Source organism: Fusarium subglutinans, assembly GCF_013396075.1.
Source record: "Fusarium subglutinans strain NRRL 66333 chromosome Unknown NRRL66333_c0000068, whole genome shotgun sequence".
Lineage (NCBI taxonomy): Eukaryota > Fungi > Ascomycota > Sordariomycetes > Hypocreales > Nectriaceae > Fusarium > Fusarium subglutinans.
The window spans coordinates 188388-204655 of record NW_023502131.1 but is presented as its reverse complement, the minus strand read 5'-3'; the positions used below and the strand labels follow the sequence as shown (position 1 = coordinate 204655).

Genomic DNA, 16268 nt, shown 5'->3' with positions numbered 1-16268 from the left:
GCCGCTGTAGGCTGAAGAATACCGAGGTAGTACTCTCGGCGAGAGTTGAGGCGTATGTATCTGTTGTAGAGACGTTGATAGAGGTAAGGTACTTGCATCTCGGTTTTCATATTACGAGTGGCTCAAACAATTCACGTGTCAAACTAAGGCAACCTGTATACGCATTGATACCTGTTAATACGACGCCTAGACCAGTCTGCAGAGGGAAATGCCCTGCATCGGCAGAAGAATGCACAGTCCACATGCCCGAATAGGGAAATTTGCGCGGAGTTGAACTCGTTGAGCGCTTGTCAGAGGTGGAGAGAACGAAGAAAAAGGACGGAACCGAAACGGAAGCATTCAGTGGGTCAATGACCGACCGTTCTTGCCGAACCACCGCCGACTTATTATTGATCCCAATCCTACCTCAGTCACACTTACTACCTGGTAGGTACATAGCCGCTCTATTTTCCACTGTCTTCTTCCATTTTTCTCTCCTCACATAACGACGCCTCCAACCTCGCTTTTCCATAGTTAGCTGCTAAAGGTCCAATTGCTTGTGGATTGTCTCACTTCTTGCGGCTGACTGTAAGCCCTTAGTCGTTTTTTCGCACGTCTGGCATATTTGCCCCTCCAAGTTCGAAAACACCACGTTTTGTCCCTCCGGTTTACTCGACGAAGGCATTGTCCTCTCAATTTTTTGAATACTATCGAATACTCGCAACAATGGATGCCGTCCTTCGTCAGTCCAAGGCCATGTGCCCTTTTATGAAGAGCGCCACGCCTGCCACTCTGCGTGCCCTGTCCACCTCGACTCGTGCCCTTCCGGCCCCCGCCTCTCCATGCGGCGGCACCATGTCCAAGCTTCAGCTGCTTGGCCAGCGATGCCCTGTCATGGGAAAGGCCATGGCCGTTCAGACCGCCAAGAGTCGCGCTGCTGGTTCTGTTCGTGCTTTCTCTGGCCACTCTAAGACTGGTAAGGCCAAGATTCACACCACCCGCAACAAAGAGGCTCGCGCTGTCGACCGCCCGCTCTTTGACGGCCGTGACAATGGTAAGTTGTCTTTTAGCTAGAAATGCTCTTGGTAACGCCGTCTATTCTTATTCTGACTCTTGCCCCTCAGCTCCCGCGCCTCCTGGTGTTCACGCAACCCGAAAACCTACTTCTGCTTCTCCGACCGCTGCTGCAGCCGCCGCCGGCTTCCACTCTCCTGGTAAATTCGATTATGAAGGATTCTACAATGCCGAGCTCGAGAAGAAACACAAGGACAAATCATACCGCTATTTCAACAACATCAACCGTTTGGCCAAAGAGTTTCCCCGTGCGCATATGTCCGACAAGGAGGATCGAGTAACTGTATGGTGCGCCAACGATTATCTAGGTATGGGCCGCAACCCTCGTGTCCTCCGAAAGATGCATGAAACATTGGAGGAGTACGGTGCTGGTGCCGGAGGAACTCGAAACATCTCTGGCCACAACAGGCACGCCGTTGAGCTCGAGAGTACCTTGGCAAAGCTGCACGCTAAGGAGGGTGCTCTTGTCTTCAGTTCCTGCTATGTCGCCAATGATGCGACTCTCGCCACGCTCGGCAGCAAGATGCCCGATTGTGTCATTCTCTCCGATAGCCTGAACCACGCATCCATGATTCAGGGCATTCGCCATTCCGGCACCAAAAAGATTGTTTTCAAGCATAACGATGTGCAAGATCTCGAGGCTAAGCTGGCATCACTTCCTCTGCATGTGCCCAAGATCATCGCCTTCGAGTCAGTCTATAGTATGTGCGGCTCTATTGGTCCTATTGAGGAGATCTGTGATCTTGCCGACAAGTACGGTGCCATTACTTTCCTCGACGAGGTGCATGCCGTTGGTATGTATGGGCCTCACGGCGCTGGTGTCGCTGAGCACCTTGACTGGGATGCACACGCCAATGGTGCCCCCCGTGGAACCATTATGGACCGAATTGATATTATTACTGGCACTCTGGGCAAAGCTTATGGTTGCGTTGGGGGCTACATTGCAGGCAGCGCCAAATTCATTGATATGATCCGATCATTGGCCCCTGGCTTCATTTTCACTACTTCTCTCCCCCCTGCCACAATGGCTGGTGCTCAGGCTTCCATCGAATATCAGATGGACTTTGATGGTGATCGACGACTGCAGCAGCTACACACTCGCGCTGTCAAGGAAGCTATGAATGCTCGGGACATTCCCGTCATCCCCAACCCTTCTCACATTGTACCTATCCTTGTTGGCAACGCCGAAACTGCAAAGGAGGCCTCCGACATGCTCCTTAATGACTACGGAATCTACGTCCAGGCTATCAATTACCCTACGGTTCCTGTTGGCCAGGAGCGGCTCCGCGTAACCCCAACTCCCGGACACATCAAGGAGTACCGCGACCAGCTTGTTGAGGCTATCGATGAGATCTGGACTCGCCTCGACATCAAGCGAACGTCTGATTGGGCTGCCGAGGGTGGCTTCATTGGTGTTGGCGAGCAGGGTAATGTGCAGGAGCCTCTGTGGACTGATAAGCAGCTCAACATCGAGCAGGCCACTAAGGAGATTAAAGCTACCGGTCGAGCTGACAACGGCGTTACTGAGGCTCTTCTTGAGCTTGAGATCAAGCAGACTTCTCAGGCTGCTACTGCAGCTTAAACGACGGGAGGAACCGGATCACACTGACATTATCAATGGATGAATGATGGGCAGTATTCAAATTCACTTCTACGCAGATATAACACTCGTTTTGAGATATATTTTACCATTTATGCTGTTCTCTGGGCACGCCAATTGATTTATTCCCCATTATCACATCTTGTGATATGGAGTAAACGCATATCATTATTTCCCAAATCCTCGCGGACTTTTTTGACGAATTGTGATCATCATGACCACACAGTTATGACGGATAATTTATGCTACGTAAATCAAGCCATGTCATGATATGACGATCATATCCATGCTCGGAAGAATATTGTACCGAGGTCTCTGGATAATAGGTTGGTGGAGAGCTGAATGATCGGTGCCGTGTCCATAAGGCGGAGGCCCGGTGAGATTTCGTGGTCCGTCTCCGTCTTGGGGACAAGATCCCTGCATCCTGCCAGCCTTAGACCAGTCAAACGACAACCCAAATGACAGGGGTCCAGAGAATGTCGTTCAGTGTCTGGGATATCGACGCCGTTTTCAACTCCGTCTCCTTTTTGCAAACCGCTTTTCCTGCTTCTGTGAGACTAACAAGAATCAGACAACTCAGTAATGACAATATGAACCCCAACTCTACTCAGGCTAAGAACAAGGGACCCAAGGCCTGTACAACATGCGCTAAAGCTAAGGCAAGGTGCGTCCCTGGACCTCTGGGAAGCCTCAAATGCGACAGGTAAGTTACAGTAATTGGTTCTTTTGAGGATGGTGTTGTTCATGGCTTGTGTTGGTTGCGTTTGTCCCAAACCCCGTCTATTTGAGTGCATACACACCTGTAAGTTTGTGATTAGGTACAGCTGCTGACATCAGAGTCTCAACTTTCAAGGTGCCATCGACTAGACAAGCCATGTGTTAACCAAACTCCGGCTCCGGCCCGGCCCCGTAGAAGCCCAAAGCTATCCAAGATAGCAGCTTTGGAGAAACGCCTTGAAGAGCTGTCCTCGCACGTAAGGCGCGAGTCTTCAGAAGAAGAGGGCTCTTCGCCTCCACCTTCGACGAGTGAGAAACGCTCAGAGCTGTTGGCCAAATCTGATGCCTGGGGTTTCAACCACTTGTTTCCCTTAAAGCCGGGAATTGAAAATACCCCCGGTCAACATCCTCCACCATCAGCCCCGAACAAGACACGGCCATGGGACTCCTGGTGGCCCACGCCCCGTGAAGCGGAGCTACTTCTCAACGGCTATAGGACAATCCATTCATGTCTATTTCCGTTTGTGTGTGTTCCTGGGCATATGACAGCCCTGGAGCTACGTGAGCATCGGCCATTCCTGTGGAAGGCTGTCATGATGGTAGGGTTGTTTCTTGATGGAGCTAGACAGGTTAAGCTTGGCCAAGAGTTACTAGCTGAGATTGGGCGAGCAGCTGTCGTAGACGGCCTTAACAGTCTGGATCTACTCCAGAGCTTGCAAATGCTGGTGGCATGGTATGTACTGATATGGCGACTGTTTCGTTAGCACGCCCCTAACTTGTCGCAGGTTTCACTATGCGTTGAAGGGCTCTCAAGTAACGAATCTGCTGTTCCTTGCTAGAGCTATATGCGTAAATTTGAGGTTCACGGAAGATACGAGCCTTCAAGGAGAAGAATCTGATCGCAATCTTGATCATATGAGAGTTTATGCTGGTACTTATTACCTTAATACCTTGTAAGAACTACGCACCTTCATTCCGCGATTTTCTGACGTGGATTAGAGTGTTCACAGCGAACAAGCGGCCTGATGTCCTTATGAATACCAGCCATCTGGAAATGTGCTGCAGAGTTCTTGAGAGAACTATGCAGTACCCCTCTGATGAGTACTTGATAAAGCTGGTGCGCATTCAGCAGCTGGCACAGTCCATATCTATCACAATGTCAGCGGAGAATCTAAGCCAGACCGCCAGCAAACTACCATTGGCAATGGTAGTGCGGTCGTTTGAGGAACAGTTACAGCTGTACAAAGACAATCTTGGCCCACGGTTCGCTGATAACGGTATGTACAATTTATGTCACCCCATTCCGATCGTCTAGCGCTCACTATGATTTAGATAATCTCAAGACCCATGTAAACGTAGCCGAGGTGCTCCTCTATGAGATCGCCGTCTCGGACCAACACTCTGCAGCATCCTATCTTCCTCTAACCGACCGGCTCCAACTTCTCTGGGCTTGTGTCCGATCTCTTAAGACCTTTTTCGATATCCGGTTCGATCATCGAGAAATGGAACGCCCACGTTTTCTGTGTATGAGTGCGTCTGAACTTGTGTACACTATCATTGTTGGCATCAAGGTCGTAACACTCCAATTACCTGGGTGGAACCTTGCCCAGATACACGCAGAGCTTGACATGGTAGAGGTGATGAGCCAGCAAGCCCAGGATCTGGACATCATCGTGGGGCGCCGCAAACACGGCAACATGCTAGGTACTCCGACCCCCGGGGGGACGACAGCAGCTACACCCGCGCCTCCACCAGATCCTTTCGAGAGACTTGTGAAGCAGCTGAAGTCAGTGAGAGATTTGGTCAAGGCTGAGAGACAGCGTCTACTTACGGGATCTGGCAACGCTGATCTCGTAGACTTCAGTCAAGACTTCTTGATGGATGATTCAGGAACGGACTTTTGGCAAGCGGCGGCTACGAGAGGTTATAATGTATGGAACATTATTGGTGATCCTGGTGTCTTGAATGAGTCGACTTGACGCCTTACGAAGTCGGTGAAGAAGGTCGTATCAATATCGTGGCATTGGGTCGTTGTGCTACTCAACAATGCCCTTTCTCTTTTAGGTGGCATAAAGTAAGCTTGTTCAAGATAGATGGAGTTTTCTTTGTTATCTATTCAGCCATTTTCAGTTCTTGTCTGGCGAGCTTCATTCACCTGGAACGACATCGATATCAACTTCAACTGCCTTGACCTTGGCCATAGTCAGCCACCGCAGGTCACCCTTGGCAGTTGATTTTCGGATATTGTACAACTCATCAAGGAATGTCGGCACAAATGAGCCTGGTCCACGGACTTCCTTCCTCTCAGCGGCGAGCTCAGCAGCGAGCCCAAACATGACAGTCGCGGCAACAGCAGCGAGAAGAGGGTCAGCGCCGTACGCAGCAACCATGGCGCTGACTGTTGTGCCAAGAGTGCATCCAGTGCCTGTGACTTCGCCAAGATAGGGATGTCCATTGCTGATGGCTATAGTACGAGTTCCGTCACTTACAAGGTCGGTGGCGCCTGTGAGTATGACGACAGTATGCCGGTGCAAGGCGATGGAGCGTACAAGGGATGCCTTTTGGGGAAAAGTGAGGGAAGAGGTTGAGTCGACGCCCCGTTGTGTAATTGTGGCGCCCGCTACAGTCTGAATCTCACCCTCATTGCCCTTGATGACGGTAAAATGCCCAGCATCGAGAAGAGTCTTGACGGCATTGCGACGGACGGTGGTAGCACCAGCGCTGAAAAAATGAGTACAGTTGATTAATTGATGGTATTTTGGAGGCTTACCCGACAGGATCAAGGACTATAGGTCTGTCAGCTTCGTTGTAGGCCTCGATGGCTTGGAGATAGTTCTTGAGTCCATCGGGAGTGACGGTGCCCATGTTGACCACAAGAGCACCTCCAAGTTTGGCAAGATCAGCAGCTTCTTCCGCGTAGTTGGCCATGATGGGGCTTGCCCCAACACAAAGAGCCACATTGGCGGCAAAGTTCTGAACGACCTGAATTTCTAGCATGAGAATTTAACGTGGTCATCACATGAACCGAGCTGTACTCACCAAGTTGGTCATGTTATGAGAAAGGGGCGTCTTGTCGGCTACGGCCTTGATAACTTCGGGGATTTTGGCGACGATGACTTTACCGAGGAGATCGCGAGCAACGGTAGCTGGCTCGGGAGCAGCGATGAGAGCGCTCACTACAGCAACACCGTCGAGAGACTTGGAGGGGGACCCGGCTGCAGCGAGAACAGGGGCAGTGTTGCTGGCGTTGATACCGCCTATACAGACAGTAGGGACGGAGCCATAGCCAGCATCATATAGGGCTGAGAGAATATCCCGGACTCCCGAGGGGCCGATGATAGATTTTGTGTCCTTTTTGCTGATGGCATGTCAGGGGCTGATGTGAGTCACATAATGAATGCTTGTATATCACTCACGTCTGAGTTGAGTAGACAGTTCCGATACCGAGGTAGTCAGCACCGGCCTCGCAGGCCTTGAGAGCTTCTTCCTTTGAACTTGCGGTCACGCCAATGATTTTGTTGGGGCCAAGAAGTTTTCTTGCTTCTTCATATGCTGTTACAAATGATCAGATCATATTTTGATAGGTACCTAGGCAGTGAGAAAGATCAACATAACATACCCATATCATCCTGTCCAATATGCACACCCTCACAGTCTATCTCAGCGGCAATGTCCACACGATCATTGATGAGAAGGGGGACATTGTAACGACGGGCAATGGCGTGTAGCTTCTTGGCTGTGTCTACAGCGACTGAGCGCTCACTGTGCTTGTCCCGATATTGAAGGATGGTGACACCGCCTCGCAAAGAAGCCTCAACTACTTGTTCAAGGCTGCGATGGCCAAGAATGTCTGGTGTTGAGTCTGTGACCAAGTATAGGCCGTAGTTGACTGCGGGCTTGGCCATGGTTGATGGTGATGAAATCAGATGAATGGCTTTGGCGGGGTTAGTGTCTGGTAGATTAATCGGTATGGCTGGGAGTGGAGACTTGCATATAGTCAACTCTGTTTGGGCTTATGCTTCTATTGCTATTTGCCAATTAAAGTTGTGTTTTTTTGCGAAAAGGAAAGATATTTGGAAGGGTGAGGGTGGAGTGAGCGATATTACTTACAAAGTTGTGAGGTAAAAGGGTGGTGAGATGATTGATGAGTTACAGTGACATAGGGTAGGCAGGGCAATGAATTGTATAACTGTCTGTGAGCTCAAGACTTGGCAGCACCTCACTTCGTTTTCGACTAGAACAATGGAATGCATCTGCTTGAAATGTTGGTTGAGCAAAGCAACCTCGAGACGTCACTTTTATTGCTGGAAAGGGAATTGTCTCAACTATCCAACCATCCCTCCAGTGATCAATCGCCTTAGAACCTCGAGATATCTCGACCAAAAATCCATGTAACCAACCAGTAAAACGGAATCATGAGCTTATTCTTTAGACTCATGCTCTTGGTCAAATACGCCGTCCGCCACAGAATCCACGCCGCTCGGCCTTTGAGCTCATCAGTGCCCTTTTGATGAATAGCCCTCCAACCTCCAAGATACGCCATTGTACCCCAGTTACGGAAGTGAAAGGGAGCCGTCGGAGGCCCCTGAGAAGACGTCCCAGCGTTGAATCTCTTGCCGAGATATGTAGCCTGTTGACTTGCAACTTGTGCAGTGGCGGGAAGTGATTCGCCTTGGATATTGGCGCAGTCCCCAATTGCGTAGACGCCCGGGAGTGTCTTGGTGATTTGTTTGCCGTTGGAGTCTTGGGCTTCGACCTGGACTCGAAGGTGGGAATCAACAGCGAAGCCGCCTGTTTTGCTGTTCTTTGCGATCTTTCCCATGCCCTCCACCTCTCGTCCGACTAACTTGCCTACCAGAGGGTTCTGCATGAGACCCGTGCTCCAGACGACAACGCCTGCTGCGACTTCTTCAGGTTCCTCCTTGATACGCATTAGGAGAACATCGTCGTCTCGTCGAATGCCCTCGAGGTGATGCTCGGTCTTGACTTTGATGCCTGCACGGCTGAAGATGTTTGTGGCGTATGCGGCCAGATTGCGATCAAACATAGGGAGAACCTTTGGTGCGATGTCGTAGATGGTGATGGCAACGTGAGGCATTAGTTCGGGATACAGCTTGGACAAGTCTTCGTGTATGAGATCGTGAAGCTCGGCCGCGTATTCGATACCTGTAGGGCCGCCACCTACAACCGCAAAATGAAGCAGTCGCTTCCTCTGAGCTGCGCTTGTACTGGGCAGAGAAGCCTGCTCGAACTTCTGCAGCACTTTTAGACGTACTGTTCGGGCATCTGTAGCATCTCTTAGAAAACATGCATGCTCCTTGACACCCTCCACGCCAAAAGTCTGACTGTAGCACCCGACGGCCACTACAAGCTTATCATACGGGACCTGGAACTCGAGGCCCTTCAACAGATCCTTGCCCGAGCGAGCCGTGACTCCATCACGCTGGTTAGCTTCAACGGTGATGGTCTTGCTGGCAAAGTCAATATCAGAAGCCCAAGCCTGGTGGAACTCTGTAAGACCGAGTTTACGACAGGGCTCAACGGCAGCACGGAACTCGAGAGTGCCAACAGCGGTTGAGGCGATAAGGGGAGTGAAGACGAAGTGAGAGCGAGGAGAGATGAGAATTCGAGAGGCTTGAGAGGGAGATATTGCCTTTGCCAGAGCGTATCCAGCCCAGCCCGAACCGAGAACGACGATGCGCTCTTTCGGTCCTGAGAGAAAGCTCATGTTAGTTAGGGTGGTGACAGAAGATGAGGTGCTCGCTCCGAGGCCATTCAAGTCTCTTAAGGCGCAGAGGCAAAAGCACAAGCCAATTGACCCCATAGCAAGTTACCGCACTCACCTTCTTGTGTCACTGTACTGGCCAGTCTCTTGCAAGTGACTCTTCCCAATTTCACCACCAAACGATGTTCTGTCCTCCTACGCCCCAGACCGAGTCCGATCATGGCGTAACTCCTAATTTCGCGTGACTAGAAAACCCGTAGTATAACGGAAACGCTAGCCAATGAGTCCTTGATGATGCAGATTTGTAGATAGTATAAACAACAGAATATCTTGACCGTGGGTTTGCGGTACCGCAAGTCTCGCCGTGTAAGTCAAGTGGGTGTTTCTCTAGCTGCCTCCACTAGGATAAGAAGAACCGAGATAGAGTGATGATGAGTGAGTATTCAACAAACGTTGACTGGGATTTACTGAATGTATTATAAAAGCCGTAACTAAGCGGGCGTTGGTGCTATTTAAGGAGCAACTTATTAGACTACCTAAGTAGCTATATATCAATCCATCGTCACCATCATCTTCAGCTACATACGTACCTAGGTAAGGTAGTGTTTTACTCGATGTCATAGGTTAAGTAGGTAGCTAGGTCTAGTACTAAGCCTTGTTTGTACCTGATACCCTTTCTGGACGATCTACTACGAGGGGCTTCCCTGTAGTCGGTACTTGCGTCTGGGACCCCCGGTCCTCCCGGTGAACACTCCGCCAACGATAATTCATCGGAGCCGTCCCCTTACATCTTCTTACTCACCTTGAAAGTTTTCCGCTCACGAGCTTGGACTCACGGTCGCGGACTGATCCGTGTCCCCGGAATCTGTGATATCCAAGACCCGGCTGTCCGATACCATAGAAATTTCTTCCACCATTTGACTCACATGCCCTTCCTTGCTACACAGCACGGTCCTACATACTCAAGCATATTCTCACATGTCACACATACTATGTAGCATATCAGCCTTGTTTAATGCTAACAAATCAAGCTTCTCCATTCTGCATACTTAGTAAACCTCTAATAGCTCATGCTGGTGTAACTTTTCTACGTCATCGCATGCTCATTCCCAGCTCCTCAAAGGCCGACTCCAGTCCTGCCCCCTCCCTCCCTCCCTCCCTCCCTTCCTCCACCTCATGCTGTTAATTATTTCTCTCCTTTTGTCTATTGTAACATTGCGTCCAAACTCTCTCCTAGCACTCCCTCAATCTTGAGTATCCATCTGTGCGTCTCCCGTTCAACTACCTCGTCATCGTCCTCCTGCAACTCGCTAATGCGAGGCAGCATCTCGTGCAGCATAGACAGCCACTCTTCGCCAAGACGATCTGTCAGTGCCTGCTCACACTTGACCGCGGCAAGTCTCACTGCCGCAGACTCGGATCGCAGGTGCTTCAGGAGGGCAGAGTTGAGCTCCTTCTGGTGAGCTTGTGAATCTGCCGCCGAGGCCAGCTCCACTGTTGTTGGGATGAGCTCCTCCGTCACCTCCACCGTACCAGCATGTGAGAACTGCTCCATCAGGACCGGTCCAACGGCGCTAAAGTGGGCCGGAGCCTGCCAGAAGTCATCCTGATCGTGCTCGAAGCAGTTGGCCAGGGTCCGTAGTACCCTTGACCAGAGTTGTCTCTCCTCTGGGCTCTTCAGATCCACCGACTTCAAGATCTTGACTGCATCCTCGACAATGTATGTAGCGTAGTTGGTAACGATCGATTTAAGAGTGCCAAAGAATGCCTCAAGGAATCCATAGACACTGTATTGACGCAGCGAGCGTCCCACTCGGTCGCTCTTCGACAATCCGGAGCTTGACCACTCCATAAGCTGAACAAAGACGGGTCGGAATGCCGCATCGTTGAGCTTGTAGATCATCTTCAACGCCTTGTCGTTGGTGCTGGCGTCAAGAGCACTGAGCCTCAAAAGATCTTGCTCACCAATCTCACCATTGGCACGCTCCTGTCGTCGCAGATCAAAGACCTTTGTGAGGATGCTTGATAGTAGCGTGGCATTCTTGGAAATGCCAGACTTGGAGTGCTTGTCAATGGCCAAGCCGAGAACATCAAGATATTCAGCAACAGCCTGTAAAAGTTAGCAACTTTCATACTCACAGTGATTATCAAACTTACAGAAAAGCCGGCACTTCTGGCACTATCCCAGTTTCGGTCCAGAGCCGAGAAAATCTCCTTCGCCTCAAGTTGCTTAGCCAGGAAGTGAAGACAATCGACACGGCTTTCCTTCGTATCATCATCCAATTCGATCTCGGCCGATCTGTTGGAGACTTCCAGAATGCGATCAACATATGTTGAAAGCATGTATGGAAGGTGCTGAGCCAGAGCGCTGATGAATCCATAACAAGCAACATGAAGTTCCTCATCGCGAGCATCCCTCCCCAAGCTTTCGGCTAGGTACTCGACAGCCTGCGGGATTGCGCTCGGCAGAACGGGTACGATGGCGTCTTGCAGTACGTCCACGAGCGAGGTAAGGCACAAGAGAGCCATAACTCGGAGCCGCTCCTCAGACTGCCCCAAGCAGTGCTCGCCAGCAATTGTTGTAGCTGCTGCCACAACAGCCTCGATGTCCTTCTTTCCATACTTTTCGGCAATCTTGTCAACGCATGTGACAGCGGTGTGCTTGTATCGCATATCTGTCGACTCTCTGATACCGGCCGTAAGCTGAGGAAGGAAAGCAAGCAAGACAGTCCTTGATGCTGGGTCGGTGTTGCTCTCCTGTTCCACCCGAACCTCAAGAGCTCGTAGGACCTTTTGCCGCAGTCCCATGTCAGGTCTATCGAGCAGGTTCTCCACAGCCTTGATAAACTCTCCAATTGACAATAAGTTGAGATGATTGGAGAGAGCCTGTCCGCAGCGGCCATGGAGAGTTTTATTCGTCTTGACCGTATCAGCTAGAACAAGGATGTTTTCAAGAAGTGTGGCATAGAGCTCCCTCAATCTCGATGCCTCCATATCATCCTTCTCCATCAAACCTCCGATCTGCGCTCTGAGTTTCTTATTAGCTAAGAAGCTAGGGAAGGCTGATAGTTGTCGGAGGGCAATGGCTTCGACATCCTTGTTTTTGTCTTCAGTCTCGTCAGTGACACCGAGGAGGACGAGAGATATGCCAGGCTTTGCCTTGAACAGGTCAGCAATAAGGTCAAGCTGCTTGACGAGCGATTCGAGTTGTGTTGGGATGCTGAAGTGGTTCAATAACTCGATAATGAATTGCAGCAGAGCGTCACTCGCACCGTATCGATCAACCAGCATACTGATAAGAGCGTGGAGGAAGTCTTGTGGGCCGAGAGTCTCGACGAGGGCAACAAACAGCCCCTGTCGTCGATGAGTGGGGATGTGCTCGTATGCCGTTGTGAAGCTGACAAGAATATCAGAGGCACCAGCGATGGGGCTCTTCTGCCCCTGACGCAGAGAGTTGATTAGTGGAGGAATAACTTCCTTGATAGTCTGAGACACAACATGGGCAGAGTAGTCGTCGCTTTGGCGAAGTACCGAGGTGCCCATGAAGGTGAAAATGGGCATGACACTATGCAGCACCAAGTTCGGCGCGGTCGTGGCCAGACTGGCAATCAGGAGCAGGGCAGCATTCTGAACAACGGGACTTGAAGATCTTTGGATGCAGTTAACAAGCAAATCTCCGTACCCACCAGAGCTGTCTATCGTGAGCTTCTTATTCGCCTTGTAAGCTGGCATCATGGCCAAGAGACTTCGAAGGATGAGGTTTTGTAGGTAGCCGAGCTCGGATCCGACGACTGTTCTAAAGTGCTGGAGCTCAGAGAGGGCAGTAAACAGGCCATCCAAGAGCTCGGGATGCTCAACTGGGTCTGAATTCTCGACTAGCTGCAGAACGAATGTGACCTTTCGCAGCGACTGGCTGAGTTCAGGAGTAACCTGAGTGATGAGACCACGGTCGGCTCCAGAAGAGCTAGTTCGGCGGCGCTTATTGGGTGGAGGCTCGGTGACCATCTTCGTTCCAGTCTGTATCGACTCAAGGAAGTCATGAAGAATATCGGTGGTGAGTCGCACGTTCCTTAAAAAGTCAGCCGCCTCTGCAGAAACAACTGATTTGCTGTCTGCTGAGACTGCTGATTCCTGGGAGATCTCCAGCAACTGATCGGCAGCCGTTGACTTGACATTAGGCTTCATGGAAGACCACATCTTCTTCATGCGAGTGAAAGTTGCACGAATAAGATCAGCCTTTTCTCTTTGGTCTGGATCTCTGAGAAACTCCAGGAAGAACTCTAAGCCTGCGACGTCGTTTGGCACTACAACATCAACAAAACAATTGTCCATATCTGACTTTTCTAGGCGTTCTGCGCTGCAGAGCTTAGCTGCCTCATCCTCGCTTAGACTTGCCCACCATTGCAAAACAGGGAGTAGAAGTTGCGTTCTTGTCGTGGTACTGACGCCTCGGACTTCGTTGACGGTCTTCAGCAACCTACTCTTTACCAGAATCAATGGTGTGTTGACGATGTGTGAGGCCAGAAACTGAAGGAAAGATAGTCTTCCAGGTTGAGACAAGTGGTCCTTCTTATCCAATGCAGGGTTCGGCTTGGACTGGTATTTGCCTTGCTCAATTGCGGTACGAAGGACGGCAGTGATATGTTCAGGGTCCATGACACACTCCTCAACGGTAGGAAGAATCTGAAGATGCAGAACCTTGGTGACAACATCAGATGGTAGTGACATTATTTCTTTGGACTTTCCGTAGAGGCTCTGTTGACCCCAGAGGTCGAATCCCGTAGAAGGAACTGGAGGAGTGTATAGACCAGTAAGGACAGTGATTAGGTCGGCCGCGGCTTGACGGACGCGCTTCGAAGGATCGCTGAGTGCCGAGATACAGTAGGGAAGAAGAGCCTGGAGATCGGCTTTTCCAGCATCACCAACTTTTAACCTTTTCTTAGTCATGTCCAGAGCTGCAACACGAGCTAAGGCTGGGTAGGGACCACTCCAGATGCGAATAAAGAAACTGAAGTACGTGCAGTCCTTGAAAGCGGTTTGTCGGTGAAGTTTGGGGTTGAGATCGAATTCGGAAAGCAAGCCCTGATTTTGCGAGCTGTGAGAAACAACAGAAAAGAAGATATGACTGAATTCGTCAAAGATCTCGCCAGGTTGAGGCACGAGACAAGGTGAGAGCGATTCGGACCGGCTGGAAAGTTCCTCGAGCAACGAACCCAAATCTTGCGGTACATTCTTTTCATTATTTCCATTGCCCATCTCTGTATCGTCTTTGGTCGAGTCGGGGAGTCGCCGAGAGCGGAATGAAAGGTCGAGCTTCATCTCAAGCTCCTCAATATCGAACTTGACTTCTTCGATAACCGATTGGATAGTGTCGCCAGATTTGCCGGCACTCTGAGACAGAGCAATCAGTGCTGAACCCAATTCCCGTCGAAGTGCGCCGTCCTCGTCATTATCATCGCTAAGTCGATGCGCAGTCAAGATAAGAGACTTAAAAATTACAGCGATTTGTTTGTCCTTGAGGACCGAGCTGCTGAGAATAGTGATAATAGTCGCCAAACCTCGAGCGTCGCCCTTTTTGGTAAGTCTCTCTATCAATGCAAGACATAGACCATTTGCTAATTTGTCCACCCGCCGCTCTTGGCCGATCTCTACAAGTAGCTTTCCAATATCTGTGACCTTCATGAGCGCTTTTGTGGTCTTGCTGCTCATTTGCTTCGCAGAACGGTATTGTGCCAAGATAGCCAGACAAACCAGAGCAGGCCGCACTGTGTCGTTAGTCCAGCCATAAACCGTCTGGTCCATGAATGCAGTGACGGCGTTGTCCTCAAGGTTGCCCTTGGCGACAAACACTGCGATCGCCATGTATGAAGCAATCTGAATACTAGGGACTTTCTTCATGACCAAGGACTCAGCAAAGACAGGTCCCAGTCGATGAAGCAAGGCCTGGTCATTCTCGCTCTGAACTGCAGCTCGGCCTGATCTCGTCTTGTCTAGGATACCACTGACGGCCTCTGTCATGATGCCGGCCCAGAATGACACCAAGGCGGGATAGTTGTACTGCATCCGACATGATTCGAGGGTGTACTCGGATACGAGAGTCAAAAATGAAGGGTGCTGAATAGCCTCGCGGACCAAGACATGTCGGGGAGGCGATGTGACGGAGCGAATGTAAGGGTCGAGGAAGCGAAAATCGTGAGGGATCTTGCTCGGCAGAATCGAAAGGAGGGTAGCGAAGGCCGGTATGGAATGGTAAGGCAGGAAAGTGAGCAACAGAACTTGTGTGTTTTCCTCATGAATTCTTCGCAGGGTTAGTTTGCTTTCCCGCACCAATTGCAGAATACATGGCCTTACCTGAATCTTCGAATGAGCCACTCAATAGACTTTATCGCAGGCATCAGCCGAAGTCGACTGCCCGCGAGACGCAGGAAGGCTTCAACCCGGCGGTCCAGTTCCTCATTCTCAGAAGCTGTGAGCTGGGTACGATCTTGGTTCTGACTCTCCTCGCTGAAGATGGTAGACTGGAAGGGCGCGAACCGAGCATCGAGTTGACAGAGCTCCTCAAAACCCTGGAAGCAGGTTGTATAAAGAGTTTGGTAGCTCTGAGTAGCAGCGATTCGAGGTTCCCATATCAACGACTTGGAATGGGCAGCCTTTTGCGCCTTAACGCTGAGAGTGGACTTCGAATTGGCAGCCACCTGCGCCAATTGAGTAGCGAGGGCAGTCGCCATGATTTAAAGGGCTGCGACTCAGACTCTGGGCGGTAGATGGCGTAAGGATGTCGATGAGATGGTCACTGGCAGCATTGGAGTGCAGCAGGTTTGAAAATATTTTGGCGACTACAGAAAGAACTTTGTTATCGATAAGAAACGCACGGGTTCCACAGCCACCCCACATAGTACCTACCTAGGTTAGTACCTATCTTAGTATGGTACTAGGTACGTTAAGACGATGGAAACGAGGAATATTCCTATCTGGACCTTTTCTGGCTCAGGTACCGTAGATATGCGAGATATGAATTGGAAACACGATTATTGTCATCACCACTATTTTCTTGAGTAGACCAATATATTAACTCTCGGCGGAGTTGGTCTCACAGCTCCCTGTACTATATTCCGTAGTTGGAGCCATGTTCTTCTGGCCCTCCCGCCGTCCAACTCGCTGTATCGACCAGCA

At 50.5% G+C, this 16268-nt stretch overlaps 5 protein-coding genes across 5 annotated transcripts; 2 read left to right on the top strand and 3 right to left on the bottom strand.

Moving 5' to 3' along the window:
- Positions 1-705: 705 nt before the first annotated feature.
- FSUBG_6549 (5-aminolevulinate synthase mitochondrial) lies at positions 706-2635 on the top strand (the record flags this gene model as incomplete). Its single annotated transcript, XM_036684759.1, has 2 exons — positions 706-1033; positions 1104-2635. The coding sequence occupies 2 exons, from the start codon at positions 706-708 to the stop codon at positions 2633-2635; spliced, it is 1860 nt and encodes a 619-aa protein (XP_036537984.1).
- A 608-nt stretch (positions 2636-3243) lies between these two features.
- Positions 3244-5349, top strand: FSUBG_6548 (cercosporin resistance; the record flags this gene model as incomplete). The annotated part of the gene is made up of 5 exons (XM_036684758.1): positions 3244-3317; positions 3507-4103; positions 4156-4323; positions 4370-4647; positions 4703-5349. 5 exons carry the CDS (start codon positions 3244-3246, stop codon positions 5347-5349), a joined length of 1764 nt encoding a protein of 587 aa, XP_036537983.1.
- Positions 5350-5517: 168 nt separating this feature from the next.
- FSUBG_6547 (thiamine-phosphate diphosphorylase) lies at positions 5518-7275 on the bottom strand (the record flags this gene model as incomplete). Its single annotated transcript, XM_036684757.1, has 5 exons — positions 5518-6091; positions 6141-6352; positions 6410-6728; positions 6787-6922; positions 6990-7275. 5 exons carry the CDS (start codon positions 7273-7275, stop codon positions 5518-5520), a joined length of 1527 nt encoding a protein of 508 aa, XP_036537982.1.
- A 452-nt stretch (positions 7276-7727) lies between these two features.
- FSUBG_6546 (NADH dehydrogenase) lies at positions 7728-9098 on the bottom strand (the record flags this gene model as incomplete). Its single annotated transcript, XM_036684756.1, has 1 exon — positions 7728-9098. The coding sequence occupies one exon, from the start codon at positions 9096-9098 to the stop codon at positions 7728-7730; it is 1371 nt and encodes a 456-aa protein (XP_036537981.1).
- A 1201-nt stretch (positions 9099-10299) lies between these two features.
- FSUBG_6545 (u3 small nucleolar RNA-associated 10) lies at positions 10300-15823 on the bottom strand (the record flags this gene model as incomplete). The annotated part of the gene is made up of 3 exons (XM_036684755.1): positions 10300-11205; positions 11253-15393; positions 15447-15823. The coding sequence occupies 3 exons, from the start codon at positions 15821-15823 to the stop codon at positions 10300-10302; spliced, it is 5424 nt and encodes a 1807-aa protein (XP_036537980.1).
- Positions 15824-16268: the final 445 nt, after the last annotated feature.